This window comes from Ipomoea triloba, chromosome 3 (genome assembly GCF_003576645.1).
Source record: "Ipomoea triloba cultivar NCNSP0323 chromosome 3, ASM357664v1".
NCBI classification, from domain to species: Eukaryota; Viridiplantae; Streptophyta; class Magnoliopsida; order Solanales; family Convolvulaceae; genus Ipomoea; species Ipomoea triloba.
This window is the reverse complement of record NC_044918.1, coordinates 1,737,030-1,754,550: the sequence shown is the minus strand read 5'-3', so window position 1 is coordinate 1,754,550 and position 17,521 is coordinate 1,737,030. Positions and strand designations below refer to the sequence as shown.

General features: G+C 35.0%; 1 protein-coding gene across 1 annotated transcript; it reads right to left on the bottom strand.

The window, feature by feature from the left end:
- Positions 1 to 3,190: 3,190 nt before the first annotated feature.
- LOC116013953 (mitogen-activated protein kinase kinase kinase 5-like) lies at positions 3,191 to 7,050 on the bottom strand. The gene is made up of 10 exons (XM_031253922.1): positions 6,381 to 7,050; positions 5,784 to 6,218; positions 5,462 to 5,549; positions 5,325 to 5,387; positions 5,084 to 5,247; positions 4,908 to 4,983; positions 4,727 to 4,786; positions 4,465 to 4,590; positions 4,088 to 4,297; positions 3,191 to 3,784 (listed from the first exon to the last, which is right to left on the bottom strand). The coding sequence occupies exons 1-10, from the start codon at positions 6,881 to 6,883 to the stop codon at positions 3,716 to 3,718; spliced, it is 1,794 nt and encodes a 597-aa protein (XP_031109782.1). The 5' UTR covers positions 6,884 to 7,050; the 3' UTR covers positions 3,191 to 3,715.
- Between the last annotated feature and the right edge of the window lie 10,471 nt (positions 7,051 to 17,521).

The following is a 17,521-nucleotide window of genomic DNA, read 5'->3' as shown; positions in this document are numbered from 1 at the left end:
ATAAATTTAATAAAATGACAATTAAAGAATAGGAAAAAGATATGATAGATATAGGTGTAGAGTAATAATGATGGAGTTAAAACTAACGGTGTTATAACGGTGTAAGGGTAGTTTTATATAACAAAAATGTAGTAGAGACAATTTTGTCTAATAACATTAAAGTGTACAACATTTAAAGTAAAATGTACACATTTATTAGCATCTAAAAAAGAGACATAAATCAATGATATAACCTTGATTGAGACTTATTATGTTTTTAGATATTAAACTCATATTAATTTTTTTAATGCAATTTGGGGGTCATGGATTCGAACCTACAAATTGGTTAGGTCATTCACATGGTAACCACTATCCTCCCTTTCATCTCTCCTCCTCGCAAAAATCAATGACCTTATAGTCTAATAGTACGAACGGACTCTTTCAAATGAGAGGTTATGAGTTTGAACCTTAGTAGGGGTGATATTGACTCGTTGTACTTCAGTAGGGACTGAACATTTTGACAAAGTACTAAAAAAACGCAAATTGATTATTTTTTTTACTTAAAATATTTTTAATTAAATTTCAGACTTATTTCACATTAGTGTCCGCATTTCTCTTTATAATAAAATTATTATTATTATTATTGGATATCAAAAGATACAATGTGGGCAACCTAAAAACGTTGGTTAGGTCATTCACTTGGCAACCATTAGGTTATAAATTTGACTCCAAGAGGAAGCTGAGCTATTAGCCTCCATGGTTAGTTTATCTCCTTCTTGTCCATTGCCGGCTAAGGTTACAATGTGGAGTTTACCATTGTACATCCTCAGGTAATAACTACAAGTTTCTTATTTTTGAAAAAATATACCTTTTGTTTTTTTAGATCAAATATAAATAAAGAAAAAAAATTAAATTCTTTATCCCTTTCCTGTAACAACAATTGAGTGCCCTCTATTCTTAACTTGCTTAACTTGGTCTAAGCAAGGATGACAATTGCACAGGGGCGGAGCAGGGAGTATACTCCTCGTCCCGGCCAGGGAATAGAAAAATTTTACGTTTCTACTCTCACCGAGAATTAGGCGGAGACAAGTTAAATTCCCCAACCCTAGTCAACCTCCCTAGTCAAAGTGTCTAATTAGTATAGTTTTTAATAATAAAAAAAATGTAAAATGTTAAAATTGTTAATTACTTAATAATAACTAAAAGCAAATTATATATATATATATATATATATATAATCGGGTCGGGTTGGGAAATGGTATCTCCGTCCCCCAAATTTTTTTTCAATCCCCATCCTAGTTAGGACAGGGATTGGGGATCGATGTTGGAGACCGGAAATTTGCAATCCCTAGGTCCAAGTGTAGGCAAAAACCTTAGTCGTAGCACAGATCTAGATAGTTTTCACATGGATTAACCAAGACAACTTCATATTCATTCAATCTCAGAGACAAAAACATTTCATTGAGCAAGGACGAAAACAAGCGTCTTCATTCATACCAAATAATTCAAGGATATATTTAACTTTTTATGAACAAATTGCAAACAATGGTTTGTAAATCTAACAAAATATCAAATAAATCATAAGAACATACCTTATGTAAACAAATCGTTTTTACTACTATATCTTTCTCCGACTGAAAGCAAAATAGATCTACGAGAGAGATCTTCACTAGTGGCAAAGTTTTCCGAAATTCCGGCGATGGCGATCTGGATTTTGTAAGAGAATTGATGGAGAGTAAAAAAGATACCTTTTCTTTTTTTTAGATCAAGTATAAATAAAGAAAAAAAATTAAATTCTTTAACCCTTTCCAGTAGCAACAATCAAGTGCCCTCTATTCTTAACTTGTCTAAGGAAGGATGACAATTGCGCAGGGCAGAGCGGGGAGTATACTTCCCGTCCCGACCAAGGAATATAAAAATTTTACGTTTCTACTCTCACCAAGAATTAGGCAGGGACAAGTTAGATTCCCCATCCCTAGTCAACCTCCCTAGTCAAAGTGTCTAATTAGCACAGTTTTTAATAATCAAATAAAAAAAATGTGAAATGTTAGAACTTAGAATTGTTAATTACTTAATAATAACTAAAAGCAAATTTTATATGTGTGTGTGTGTATATATATATATATATATATATATATATTCGGGTCGGGTCGGGTCGGGTCGGGTGGTATCCCTGTTCCCCAACATTTTTTTCAGTCCCCATCCCAGTTAGGACAGGGATTGGGGATCGCTGTTGGAGACCGGAAATTTGCAATCGCTAAGTCCAAGTGTAGGCAAAAACCTTAATCTTAGCACAGATCTAGATAGTCTTCGCATGGATTGACAAAGACAACTTCATATTCATTCAATCTCAGAGACAAAAACGTTTCACTGAGCAAGGACGAAAACAAGTGTCTTCATTCATACCAAATAATTCAAGGATCTATTTAACTTTTTATGAACAAATTGCAAACAATGATTTGTAAATCTAACAAAATATCAAATAAATCATAAGAGCATTCCTTATGTAAACAAATCGTTTTTACTACTATATCTTTCTCCGGTTGAAAGCAAAATATATCTACGAGAGAGATCTTCACTAGGGGCGAAGTTTTACGGCGATGGTGATTTGGATTTTGTAAGAGAATTGATGGAGAGGAATTAAATCTTATAAATTACTTAGTGTTGTTATGTGAATGTGTGAATAAGGGTATGTAAGATAATTGAAGGAGACGAATAAAATCTTATAAATTACTTGGTGTGATTGTGTGAACGCGCGTGAATGGGTCACACACACATACACACTAATTACTACATGCGCATTGCATGATAGTCTATTTTTAAATTAGTGTTTCATGATTTTAAATTTTCAAAGTATCATTCAGTATTCTGTCGTATATAAATATTTCAAAAATGCTCGTTCTCTAACAATGAACTTAGGGTGTTAATACAATTAATAATCAACCCGAATTATTCAACAAACAAATTGAAATACCATCAAAGTTATAAGTGTTTTTAATTATTGAGAGAAGGAAGACCCATCAATATCTTAATAAATATAATTGTTTATGAATTACAGAATAATAAAATTTCATCACATAGGAGTCATGGATTCGAGCCATCGTAAAAGCGTATTAACTCTTTTTGTTTGAGTAGATTTAAAGAAAGTAATTATGAATAGATACTACCTTGTAACATAGTCAATAGTATTTAAAAAAAAAAAAAATCAATCACATGTGGTAGGTTCCTACCATAACTGACTCACAAATAATTTAATTTCTTACAAGTTACAATTGCCCACTACTCCAACGGAGATTTGACTCTTTTGGGCAAAAAAAAAAAAAAAAAAAAAGAAGAAGAGGAGAAATTCCATGGTTTTAACCTATTCGGTTCCCACGTAAAAATTGTCATCCCTTTACACTTTTATTGCAACTCTACCCGGTTTGTGTTGAGTCTGGACAAATAAAAACGATCCACGGCGAAAAATGAGCTGTAGCTTTTGCACAGCCATGAAGAAGTAATGGAATTATCAGCAAGCTAAGCAAGCCAAGCATGGCTGAGCTTGGGCAGCCTGACTGAGAAAAAGAATCGTGCACACACGAGGCTCAAGTGGCTGCAGAACTGGAAGTCTTCCACTTAAGATTCTGTTCATGTATGTAAACCTTTACAGTCAAAAAACGAAGATCGAGATGAGATTTCGCATTTTGTGGGCAAAGAAATGTTCTGTCATGCTCGCAGTTCCTTTGAGGGCAATGTGTTAGGGACGGAACAGTTTCCCTTTCTCATGTTTCTGATACCGATGCTCTTTCTTAATCTGCAGATTATCCTGTTCATCATATCACAACACTTAAAATGAGACGAGGAGAGTTAAATACGTATTTTATGATCCCACAACTATGGGACTAAACATGAAAAAATGAACAGTTAGAAACCAAACGTGGAAATGGTCTCATAGTGAGACCAAAAGTTATTTAAAAAAAAAAAAACCTCAAGACAATAACTATACAAAGTTTTCTTTCTTTATTTTTTGGTCAGGCCAAGAGGTATTATGGGTAGGCTCTAACTGTGTCACAGCCCGAAACTATAAAAAGTTTTCTTTTGCCTTTTGGTGAAAGTGAGCATGACTTACAGTTAGTTTGAGGCTGTTTGGTGAGCGGACACAGTGAGGAATATCTAGCTGGTGCGAGTTCTTTACGAACTGGTGCTCTAACAACATGCTAGCCGTCGGCCGGTCTGCCGGGTTTCTACAGAAACAGCACCGCAAGAAATCTTTCCCTTCAGGTGAGAGTGAATCAGGTATTGGTGGAGATTCCTTCAGAGCCTTGAACATGGCTGCAGGCTGTAGTATACATAATAACAGTATAAGGGTTAATGCAACTTTGTCCTGACAAGGGCCAATGCATTATGCCCGGACTGGTGACTAATAGTGCCACCCGTCAGAAACATTAATGTGTTATGGTTCGACTGGTTTCTAATAATACCACCCGTGAAAAAGACAACGCTTACCCCTTCGCTCTCGCTCCATGGCGGTTTCCCATCCATCATTTCGATTATAGTGCAACCCAAACTCCATATGTCAACACCTAAAGCATGATCACCATTAGGATCCCTAGCTGGAACTGACTGCAAAAGCTGCAGGTAACAACAGATCAGATGTTAATATGCTTATGGGAATGTGACCTAGGCAGGTTCTGGGGCATAAGATTAGTCTAATATAAACTGAGAAATTTAATGTATATATAAAAAGAAGAAAAAGATGGATACACACCTCTGGGGCCATCCAGTATGGACTTCCCTTCAAAGAAAGTGGCCCTGCTTGCCCAGAAAGCTGAACCACAAGAACAAAGGGTATATGAAAACAGTATATAGGACACTGAAAAGTTGATTTTAGTGACAAGATTTTTGTGAGAGTGTATCTTCACATTGGATACCGTTTCTTCCGTACTTACATGTTTAGCCATCCCGAAATCAGCAAGCTTGACTACACCATACGCATCAACAAGCAGATTAGCCCCCTTGATATCCCTGCGAAATTTTGTCACCGTTCAGACTCGACAGCCCGAAAACAATGCTCTTACTAAAAACTTCTCAAACAACACACATAGTTCTGTCCTCTGATTTTTACCTGTGGATGGTTTTTTTGCTATGCAAGTAAGCCAAACCACAAAGAATATGACGGGTGAAGCTACGAACAACAGATTCTGTAATTGCTCCACAATGATCACGAATGAACTTGTTGATAGAACCAGGATGAACATATTCAAGATATATGAAAAACCTGTCACCAACCTGAAGGTAAACACTTCATTAAGGACAACATTCATGCATTTCCAACTATATACATATAATTCTGCAGGATCACTTACTATTTCACTGCCATAATACTGCACAATGTTGGGGTGTTTAAGGTTGCTAAGAACTTTAATTTCCTGCATAAACACTATAATTAATTAGCTAAGTCCATTAAGACCTGCATTAAGGAATTGAATTGAATGCAACTAACCTGCTCTAATTGCCTTATACATTCTGCAGATTTTGGATCATCCGGGAATATTTCAACTTCTTTCATTGCACACAATGCTCCAGTTTTCCTTTTAACCAAGAACAAATCAAGGATTCAGTGACATATGTATAAAGCTTGATTCAAAAGGTATATTATAGCAGGCCAGGCAAACCCAGCCAAGTTGGTCAGACAGGTAGGGCTGAGAGCTGTATATTGGCCTTCTTGTTTGAACCTGTAAGTTATATTGCGATCCGGCTAAGGTTATAAGGCGGGTTTCATTCTAAGCTGTGAGATTTCTTATAAATAAAAGAAGATTGTGTACCTGTTGGAGGCTATGTAAACGCTTCCAAATGTCCCACGGCCAATGAGCTTTCCCTTTTGCCACTGCCCTTTTAATGGCATCTGGTCTGCTTTAGAAGAGATGGGGAAAGCCGGGGAGGAAGGCTGCGAAAGGGCGGCGCCGGGAGGAAGTGGCAGGGGATGAACGTTGTTGGCCTGAGCATTGTTTCCACGCCTTGTTAAAGGCGACGCAGAGCCAGTTGCGTTTCTTGTGCTCCGATTAGGACTTTGAGTCGGAGAATTGTCAATGCTGGATGCGGTCTTCTTCTCCGGTGATAACCAGTAACAGAAGCTTGCATCTAAACTCGGACCGGAGAGTTTCTCAGTGCCGCCGTTTGGCTCCCGCGTCGGCGACTTCCTGGTTCTGGAGTTACTTGCTTGATTCTCTCTTGTTCTTCGAGCAGCCTGGTTAAAAAATCTACACATACCATACCAGAAAGAGAATGAGAATTGAAGCTCTGATACCAAATTGTAACATGTGTTCATTTCAATTCCAATTTATGTTTATATATGATACGCTCAACAATGAGAATCAATTGATCCAAGAAATTAAGCATGATTTTCTTCTTTAAATTTGTACCTCTGTAGTAAATGAGCTTCGTCGGCGTGGGAATCAGAATGAGAATGAGAATGGTGAGGATGCGACTTCGTCGGCGAAGGGAGATGTGCTTTACCGAAATACGGCGACGAATTGGCATCTCGACGGAGGAGAGCGTGCACTTCCGGCGGGGGGAGCGGCAGAGGAGACGGCTGGAATCCGGAGGAGGAGGACCTGCCTGGAGAGAGATCCGATGAACTGTGTGTTCCGTCGGAGGAAGACCTAGCTAGCGAATGATCCAACGAATTATATTTACTCGGAACAAACTCATCGCCTTCGTGATCGGTCACGTGGCGGAGCTTCCTGCCACGGCCGCTCAGCCGCCGCCGGCGGAACAAAAAAGAGATGCCGAAGGAGGCGTACTTGCCGCCGCCGCCTTTTCTTCCACTCTCTACAATCACGTCACCGGAATTCACCACCGGCAAGGACGACGATCTCTGCCACCACGGCGTCGCCGGAGATTTTCTGCTATTTATCGTATGCATTTGTAGCGAAAGTTACTGGTTAGTACTTACGTTATGAATGAGCAATCATCAATATACCATGCTTTTCGCGGCGGTTAAATCCACCGGAAAAAATGGAGGATGAATCCGCAACGACTAAGATGACGGCGAGAACATGATTAGGGTAGTGGAGTTGTCACAATCGCAGGCCAAAGGTCGCATTTCTAATTAACGAGACCTAAAGTCAAATTCGTATTTATATGTTCGTCTTCGTAGACTAAGTACGCCTACACGCCTAATCTATCGCTATCTATCTCATTATTTATTTGCGGCGGCTAATTAAGTCCTGAAATTCCAAAGGTCCCCTTTCGCTTTTCCTGATTGTTGAAGACAAATTATATATGTTATTGAAATATAAAATATTATCACATATATGATGACACACACATACACACCTATCTCGTATGATTCAGGCATAGTCAAAAGGTAATAGTTACAACTGTACAAGTTAATGACTCATCTGCTATGCAACATTGACGACTTTATGTGTGTCGATTTAAGTATGATTTAATACTGCATGATACGTATGTGTAGTAAATTTGAGCCTCTAAATTTCGTGCCACCCAATTTAACTGATTAATTGATATTTACTTTCATATGATGTAATAAAACTAATGAGAGAGTGTCCATCTTAATGGGTAAGGTTTACCCTGGGGTTCAAAATCACAGTATTAAGTATAACAACGCAAATTCTATATCATCAAGTCAGATCTTATGTACTAAAGGGCAGGAAGTTCTACTTATACTCTGTAAGCAAAGTAGGGGGACACGTGACCAAGAATGAACGATGCCCGATGTTGTCCATTTGTCAACCATCCGTGAGTCACTCAATAATATAAATAGGGTGCTTTCTCTCCCCTTAAAAATCATCCATTGGCTCATCAAATCCCTTATGGTCTATTGAACTGAGTCTTCTCTCATGCCAGCACGCCAAGTATCTTGGACTTTGTACATATTCTTTTGGGCCTAGAGCCCTGAGCTAATAATGTTACTATTTTCCTACTCCTTCATGTACCTCTATACCCGATTTATGGTGAATCTGGTCAACAAAACCATAAAAACATTATTGTATTATGAAAAGATGTGATACCAAATTTTTACAATAGACTAATTATAGTCAACTATTCATTTTGATTTGTACTATGTAACTATTTAGCCTAAGCAAGGTAGTTTCTAAAATGTTTCGAAAGGAGTAATAGAGTGAAACATGATTATCCTATCTGTATGGTTATAAGTTCAAATTTTGTCAATACCCGCTTAGTTGAACTCGTATGAGCAAGAGTTTATTGAGTGAATATATTCTTAAATTTGATATTACAAAATTTGGTATGAATATTTTTGTTATACTATTTAGTTGGGGTTTTTTGACAATTATAAACTATTTTAAAATAAGATGATTTTACTTTGAAATCTTGAGTCAATATTTGGAAAGTTGGAAAGAAGAATTTGAAGATTGTCATCTCATGAATGCTCAAAGTTATGAAAATAAAAGCTTGAAGTTATATATTATATGTGGAGTATACTATTATAGAAAGAAGGTGTGGAACAAAGAAGGTATAAGTTCACTATTTTAAGTAGATTGTGGAAAGAAGAGAAGATTCATTAAGGAACAAGTCAAAAGAAATCGTCACTATCTGGCAGCGAATTCAAGTCTTGAAGAAGAAAGATGGAGGAAACTTTTGTCAAACCATTCATTCCTGCATTTTTTGACTATGTTTCTATTGCAATGATCCTTGATCTGCATTAAGTTTAATTCTTTGATGAAAGTCGAAATTAAGTTGAAATTAAATGCCAAGCACATTGTGCTTAGTTGACACCTTTGTAATTCTTCATGAGAAAAGGCCACCGGATCAAATCTTCGGTAGTTAATTCTATTTTTGGACTTATATTTATAGATGACAGACTGTACAAAAACAGACTGATAGTCATTCTTTTTCTCGATATTTTGATCTCTTTTTTTTTTGTGTACAAAGTATGTTGACCTGCCATATTTTTATTTTTATTTTCTTTTGAAAAAATTCACAATTGAAGACCTATATGTCATTGTATTTTACGAAATTTAAACTGTTTTGTTGATGAATGACAAAAAATAATCATGCCACAATAATACTAGGACCAAAATAGATGCTTTGAGAAAAATGACTAAAAATAGAATTAACTCAATTAAATATATATGAATCTATCAATTACTTTTCTATTTTCTCTTGCAAAAATATTGTATGCTTACAAAGAAGGTTTGAACCTTTAGAATCTCATACAGTTGTACACAAAGATTTGGAAGGAACAAAGTGTATTGTCAAATACTCAGTGATAATAAACTAGGTTTTACATCATTGTCTCAACTACAATATGATTTTAAGAATTTTTCAAATGTACTTAATGAGTTAAAAGACTAAGGACGGACTCTCGAGTTAAGCGATCAGACTAACGAAATACAAATACCCCGAAAAGGATCACATCGCATAAGACAAGAATGACTTTTAGGCTAAGTAACTACCGACCTATCCTCCACTAGAATCAGCTAAAGATATAATACGAGACAAATTATGAAAAGTGTTATAATCAAACACTTACTATTATACCAAAAGTTATAGCTTTAATCAAACGCGCAATTTTATTACTTTATATGCAATCACATTTTTCAAGATACATGGTGCTAAATTTGGCTGATCTTTGCCCAGCAATATCATTAGCTATCAATTGTTAAACTTGACCCTTTAGGCCTTTACCGACCTCCGTCCAACAATAAGTCCTTATTTGAGTATGATTTTCACTCATACTCAATATCTTGGGTAAATAGTGAACATATTGAGTGATGAATGAGTCTTCACAACACGTTTGCAAATTAATAATCAATTTATGTTATGTACTTATTTAGTATGAAATTGACAGACTGTATAAACCTCATTCCCATTTCTTAATTTTTTATGTTCATATGATATCTACGCAGGTTCTTTTGCAACAAGTACGGCGAACTCCTCGGACTAAGAATTGTCGTTTGTTGCAAATTGGAATTGAATATAAATATTTAGGAGACAGCTGGAATGACATAAACAAAGGGGACAGAGAGTCAATTATAATGGTGAATATGGGATATCGCAAACTCACAACTCAGCAGGTTTGGCCGGGTAAGCTTCGGAAACTCTTCTTTTTTCGCCGACGTTAAAAAAATGTTGGGGATTCTCAGAACCTTAGATCTGGTCTTAGATTAACTGTTTATTAGTTGATTTTGATTAAGATATTTGTGTTTTTTTTTTAAACATTGATGAGATAACGATGTTAGAAAATTTTTGACTGATAGGCCTTGGGTAGACAATAGAGAGGCCTTTTTGAGGAGACTCTACTTGTGCGCTTTTCCGATGATGTGCGGCGAGGCGCTGCCGCTACGACGACGCGGCACGGCGGTCGTTTATATGGGCTCAGGTGACGCGAGTACGGGCCCAAATGAAGGAATTGGACTATGGCCCATATTCTTGTAGTTAGATGGAGATGTGATGGGCCGGGTGAGACACTATCAATTGAAGGATTAGGGGCAAATGAACACGTGACCCATGCAATGATCAATAGTTATACCATAGACCCGGATCCACATTATAGTGTTTATTTACATACTGAATATTCACAATTTGAATTGTGAATATTCAGTATATAAATTGTGTATTTTGGATCCAAGATCATCTTTCAAGATGGATTCAGGTCCATAGAATAATTTGTCTCCAATGATGTATCAATTCCCAATTTTTTTGGAAAGGCAAGGATAACGATAACCATTATTCAAGAGTTTCAACTTTTCAACAACAAAACTGTAAATCCTAATGGAATGCATCCATATGTGGTGTTTGGACATAGAATGTGACCTAAACCGCAACAGAGATTCAAAATTTTGTTACTTCATGGTCGAAATCATAATTTTTTTGGTATAACAACTTATAGATAAGAATAAAAATAACTACAACAATATGATTGAATGATTAAAAATGTGTTTTGTTTTAAACATTATTTTTTGTAATATTATGAGTCAGCAATTAACACAATCAACAAATAGGAAAAAACAAAATCATTTAGCATTCAGTGCCAATTCGGAAAACCACACTTTTGTCTAGTTTCAATAACTTTTCTACAAAAACCCTTGCCTTCCCACATTATTATCTTCGACTAGTCAACCATGATGCTATAATACTTTTTCTGCCTTAAGTGACCCTTAACGCAACATGCCAGCATCTATACTAGTGGAGTATATAAACTCCAATATATAGAGAGAGAGAGAGGCTTGTAGAGGATAGACTAAATTCATCTATTCATGTAAAATGATCAAAAGTTAAAAACTAACTAAAGAAAATAAAAACAATATTGGTACATTTGTATTTACGACATTGAATTTTAAAAACAGTGAGATAACTCATGAATACACACTATTATAAATTAAATGAGATCATTGATAATATATAACCCACGAAACTTGTAGCAAGTATTTTCAAATAATGCATCGTCAGAATTATGAAAATATCACTGTATTTCTTTTTAAATATCTAACATTTGATCATTTTAGATATACAACAAATATTATTACATGGACCATGGTCCACATAACTATAAGGACCATAAATAAAAATATATATTTTTAATATACTAAACATACATTATTAGAGTACTGAAAGTATAATATTTTATATACTATAAATAATATATGTTCAATATAAAATTAATATACTTTTAATACACTAATTTGAGAGCTTCGTATTGTTGGGCTTATCATAGTGTTCAAATTGATTAGGACCGAACGTTAAATTCAATCTACGATGTTTGCTTGAGTTGACAGAATGACAGATCCAAGACATCATCAAGGCCATCCGTATCAATGTATAAGAGCATCTTTATCAATGAAAATATTTCACTGTATTTTAGGAGTTTTTGTAAGTGTGATTAGGAAATAGAAAATAGAGTGGGAGGAAAAAAATATAAAACAAATAAGATTTAAAAATAAAAAATAAAAGAAGTCAGGCGCGCCCGCTAGGCGCACTACTTGCCTATCACACACGCGTGATGCGGCTGTAGGTTGCTGACCATGGGCCCCACTTTCTGCCATTATCTTTGTTCTTGCAGAAGAACCTCTCAAATTCTCTCTCTATTTCTCTCACTTGCCATTTGACAAAATATCTGACATTATCCCAATATAATTCACAGATGTAGATGGCCTAATTACCATCGTCGCATCATTACTCATTACAATATGTTTCCATATAGCATGCGTAGTCCTGACAAATTATATTGTGAATTATAAATAAATATTTATCTTTTATATATTTAAAATATATTAAATGTATATTACTTGATAGTATAAAAAATATTTATATTCATACATTATTGATGAATTCGATAATTCCGCCTTAAATTAATAAGAAATTTACAAATTAAGCACGTCAATGAGTGAATAATAGTAAGTGACAATTATATATAGGGATCTCTAATATCATCATCATCTTATTAATGCTGTTGTTTGTCCCAATCCCAACACGTACAAATTAAGTTGTTGTTATTGTTGTTTAGTGAAAATGACTAGGGAGATGGTCAGATGGAGAAAGAAATGCATGAAATGGTGGTAGATATGAGGTAGATAGCTGGTGTCCTTTTGGTTTCTCATGCACATACTTATAAAGTGTACTTATTTAGGGAGGGTATTACAATATAATAATGCTTGAATATAATATGAATAATATTAAACAATTCTTAATAGTTACTATAAGTTTATAGCTCCTTTAGTCGCCTTTGCTTGTATTAATAAGTAACATGCTTATTATTAATTTTTCGTTTCACACTTCCTCTCATCAGTATATATGTCCCATATATATATGTACTTGTGTAAATATCGTCACATTACAACTGTCACGTGCATCCATGGTCGAACAATTTCACTATTTAACATGTTATATTGAGACAATGATGAAGTCTAAAAATGATAAATGGCATGCTATTACATGTCATTAAGGTTCCGCCTTCAATTTTATCCATCTCCAACGATAATCCGATGGCCACCATCGCGGTCGCCGTCTAGCAGAGAAGACGACCAACTGGTCACATGCCTAGGCGAAAGGCAACCATGGTCGCCTTACATGGAGAAGACGAACCATTCACCTTCTCCATAGACCTTCAAATTGGTCGCCTTCTCTAGTATACGGCGACCAACAACGGTTCGACCATCGGTTGCCATTGGATTGCTATCGGAGATGGATAAAATTGATTTCGGACACCTAATGACATGTAATAGCATATCATTTATGTCTCAATATAACATGTTAAAGGGTGTAATTGCACTTTTAAAAGTTTAGAGGCTAATTAATTTACAGGTAAAATATAGAGACTTATTTGACCATCTTCCTTTTATAATTATGAGTTCTACTACATGTACTCTAAAATTCTACTCTCTCATCCACTTTTACTCTATGGTGTGGCAAATAATGATAGAATATTTTCATCACGCTAGTTCGAGAAAAAGTGTTTATATTAAAGATTTGTAAGAGAGAGTAAAAATTCTGAGTAAGCATTGAAATTAAATGTAATATTTTCCAATAATTATATACGGTGGTATCTGGGTGGTTGATTGACGTTTCAACGAAACTTCACATCAACGTTAAAAGACCTCCCTACTTCATCTCTCGTCTCTGTCAAACGGAGAAAGCAGCTTCTCGTTTTCGTTGCTGCACGCCAGCCAGCCAGCCACCCTCCCTGCTCTACATTTATTGCTCGCACAAAATTAATGGCCTTTCATTTGATGCGATGGAAAAAGCATGTTTTGCCTCAGACCTTATTTATTTACAATTACCCATCTCTCTCTTTTGCATGCCACTTCCTCTCCGATCTCCATCTTGCTTTTTCAATTCAATGGAGGTTGACCATAGACCCTGTTTGGTAAATGGCTGTTGACTGATTAGACGGGTTAGACTGGTTGTTTAGGTTAGAAGGTATGATTTATTGATAACAATAGCTGATTGTAGAAATTTGTTTGATAAATTAATTAGTTGTTAGGTAATAGCTGTTTGGTATAATTTCATTTCTAAAATAAGTAGCCTTTTGAATTTTAGCATTTTAGAGTTACAAAAGGTTTATTAACCAAACACTTATATTGATTTTTTAACCAAGTCAAACAACTAATAGTGGTCAAATAAGCCAAAATTGACTGATAGACTGATTATTTACCAAACAGGGCCCATATTTTTTTAATTTTTTTTTGAAATCCAATGGAGACTGACCATTAATTTTTATAATTATAAAATTTTATGTAATAGTGTAATCTATCTATTAATCTTATCAATTTGAACTGAATAACTATAAATAAATGAAATTGATTCATCAAGTCACAATTAAAACTATTCTCGTAATACACTTTTAGATAATAATTATATAACTAAGCACTTTGTACTCATGGGATCGACTTCAATTTGCACCATCTTAAGGTAACTAATTAACTCTATCCATTCAAAACAAATAAAATACTTAACTAATTCATCATCTTGAAGTTTGTCTAAAAGAGTAAACCATTGATGGAACTCTATTGGTTCAGTCGACTGTGATGGGCTGGATTATGGTAAAACCATCAGCTTTGAAAACTCAATCCCAAGAAGTTGAATGACTTCTTTATTCGAGATTAATAATTTATGCAAGAGGGGTATATATATATATATATATATATATATATATATATATATTATATTCCATAACTAATAAATATGATTAAATGTTATACCCTTTATTTATGTCAATTTTTTTATAACATTTTTTTAAATACATTATATTATAATAGTTGTACTAAATAATATTTTAAATAAGGGTCACACTTGTGTGAGACCGTCTCACGGATCCTTATTCGTGAGACGGGTCGGGTCGGGTCAAGGCACCATGCAAATATCACACTTATATGTGCAAATGTCATGCTTATATGCTCAAATATAACACTAATCAAGAATACAATTTTTGTTACTTATTAGAGAAAAAGTAATACATTTTTCATAATAAGTAATGTTGACAAGTGCCTCTCACTTATAAGGGCAAATATAATACTTTTGTGGAGAAATGTAATACTTATAAATCGAAATGTAAAAGTATTGTATTTTCCCTTAAAAGTATTATATTTACCCTTATAAGTAACAAAAATTTTATTCCTGATTAGTATTACAGTTGAGCATATAAGTATGACATTTGTGCATATAAGTGCTACATTTGCATCTTGACCCGACCCGACCCGACCCGTCTCATGGTGAGACGGTCTCACACAAGTTTTTGCCTTTAAATAAATATATCCCTACCAACATAACTTACGTTATCTTTTTCACTATTATTACCATGCACATTCATCATCCATATATTTTATTATCTTCTTCAACAATAATAATAATAGTTTAAAAAAAAACAATAATAATAATAATATACACATTATATATTAGAGTTATTTGTTAGTTATTTGTTAAAATATAAATATCAAATTATGAAAATGTTTTACATCATCATCATTATTATTATTAAGCACTAATATTGAGTACCTATTTTTGTGCATTGCATATAAAAAAAATACTAATGTGTGTGTGTGTATATATATTCATAATTAACACCAATTTTGTTTGATATAGCTTATTTTAAACAACAAATAAACCATGAACTCTGTTGTGTAAAACATAAAAAATTTAAAATAATAACTTATTTTAAAACATACCCTTCATTAATCAAAATACTAATAACTCAGTCTATATTTCATGTCTTTTTACACTTATCAACAATTAATTTTAGTATTTTACCAAACACTATAATTTCAAGTAGTGGGCTTATTAACCGCCAGCTTTTCAACTGTCAAACTTTTAACTAAGTGTGCAAAACAGAGCCAGAATCTATTTCAACCCAACAGTCAGTTATTAAGTAGATCAGAATACAAAGTGTTTAAAAATTTCACAATTGTAAATAATGCATCATGTTAAAAAGTCGGAATAAAAGCAAGACCCTACTAGTCTTTCCCTCCATTAATATGTTTAAATTTCTGCATTTTCTTCTGTGCGTGGGAGGTGATGAGGAGAGGCATTAATGGTGGGTGAAAATTAAAGAAGCAAGAAAGAGTCGAAACATGTTGAACACTACAGCCTACAGGTGGTATGAGCAGCAGAATGCATAGTGTTGTGCAGTGTAGAATTGATTAAGAAGAAAAAAAAAATAATTTGGGCATTTACAATGTCAAATCCATGCACGTGATGGTCTTTCGTATTCCCCAGCCAATCCCTCACCTCCCGGGTCTTATGAAAGGTCAAATAGCCGAAAAGTATATTGCCCAAAACGAAACAGAGAATACCCACTTGACCCTGATTTCACACTGACGCTATTTAGTGATTTTTTTTTAAAATTTGAATATGTTGGTTTTACAGCTACTCGGCGAGCCAACACAACTGTAAAATAAATAAACTAACAGAGTAAAAAATGCTGAAAGTCGTGAGACATAATAATTGCTCTTCTATAAAAATCTCAACCTTTTATAATGTGATCCTGAGATATTTATACAAAAATAATGATCATCTAGAAGAAAATCAAGAGAAACTTAACAAAATTGACGTTAGAAAGGTTTTCTACCCAAAATCGCCACAAATGTTATCTAAAACAAAAAATGAAAGTATCCCATCAAATTGATGTGACGTCGAGACCAGATTACTTTCATCAGTTGGACTAGTGGCAATAGAACCTGGCCCATCTACTGGTAAAGGTGGTCAATCGACGGGCTGCAAATAGGGGAGCGCTCCAGACTGGGTATGCTATTCGGGGCATCCATCAAAATCAATCAATTATAAGTCAACTAGATTGATTTTATATATATATAATTTTACAATTGACAAGTGTAGGTCTAACACAAGCTGATCTCAAAATTAGTTCAATCCGGATGTGTTATGATAGTGTGAAAGGAATAGTATAAAATAGAATAGAATTTTGCATGCAGGCAGGCGGGGGAAAGTGAGAAGTATTTCAAGTAAGAAAAATTAATGATTCAGAAATGTGGTAGGAGCGGTGAAGTGAAGAGCATACTATGATATATACCAATAAAAGGGAGGGGAAATTGCAGGACAGAAAAGTGGGAGGCTCCGAATTCTAGTTAAGGTTGACAGGGATGTTGGGGGGTACGTACGAAAAGGAAAAAAGAACAGAGTGGGGGGTGGGGTGGAGACAAAAAGGAGAGAAACAAAGAAAGAAAGAAGTGGGGCGAGGGGGATGAGAATTGTACCCTGCGGGTGACAGTGACGGGAGCTTTGGAAGGGTATACATTAAATGGAATGAGAGAGGCCTTCACGCAATTGCTCACCTACACACTGCGCGGCCTGGCCTGCCTGTGACACTGTGGCAATTGCAGGGACAATTCTATGAACCCACTGGTGACTTGTGTGTGTAATCTACTACTTGTTTCTCTCTTTATGTAGGAGTGTGTGTGCCGCGGGAGATGGGGGGTTGGGTTAGGGATATCTTACAATCCCTCATCAGTCATCACCTCCTTTTTGGTCAATCCATTCAAACTCTCTACCTGCTCTTTCTGTTCTTCTAATTGGCTGTTCCATGTTTAGTTCCTGTTTTCAATGCCCATCATGTCTTACACCTAACTCG

Coding starts and splice junctions, on each gene's coding strand:
- LOC116013953 (XM_031253922.1), bottom strand. CDS start 6,883: ATGCATACGATAAATAGCAGAAAATCTCCGGCGACGCCGTGGTGGCAG. Junction 5,248..5,324: donor AGTATTATGGCAGTGAAATA/GTAAGTGATCCT, acceptor GTTTACCTTCAG/GTTGGTGACAGGTTTTTCAT. Junction 3,785..4,087: donor CAAACAGCCTCAAACTAACT/GTAAGTCATGCT, acceptor TATGATGAACAG/GATAATCTGCAGATTAAGAA.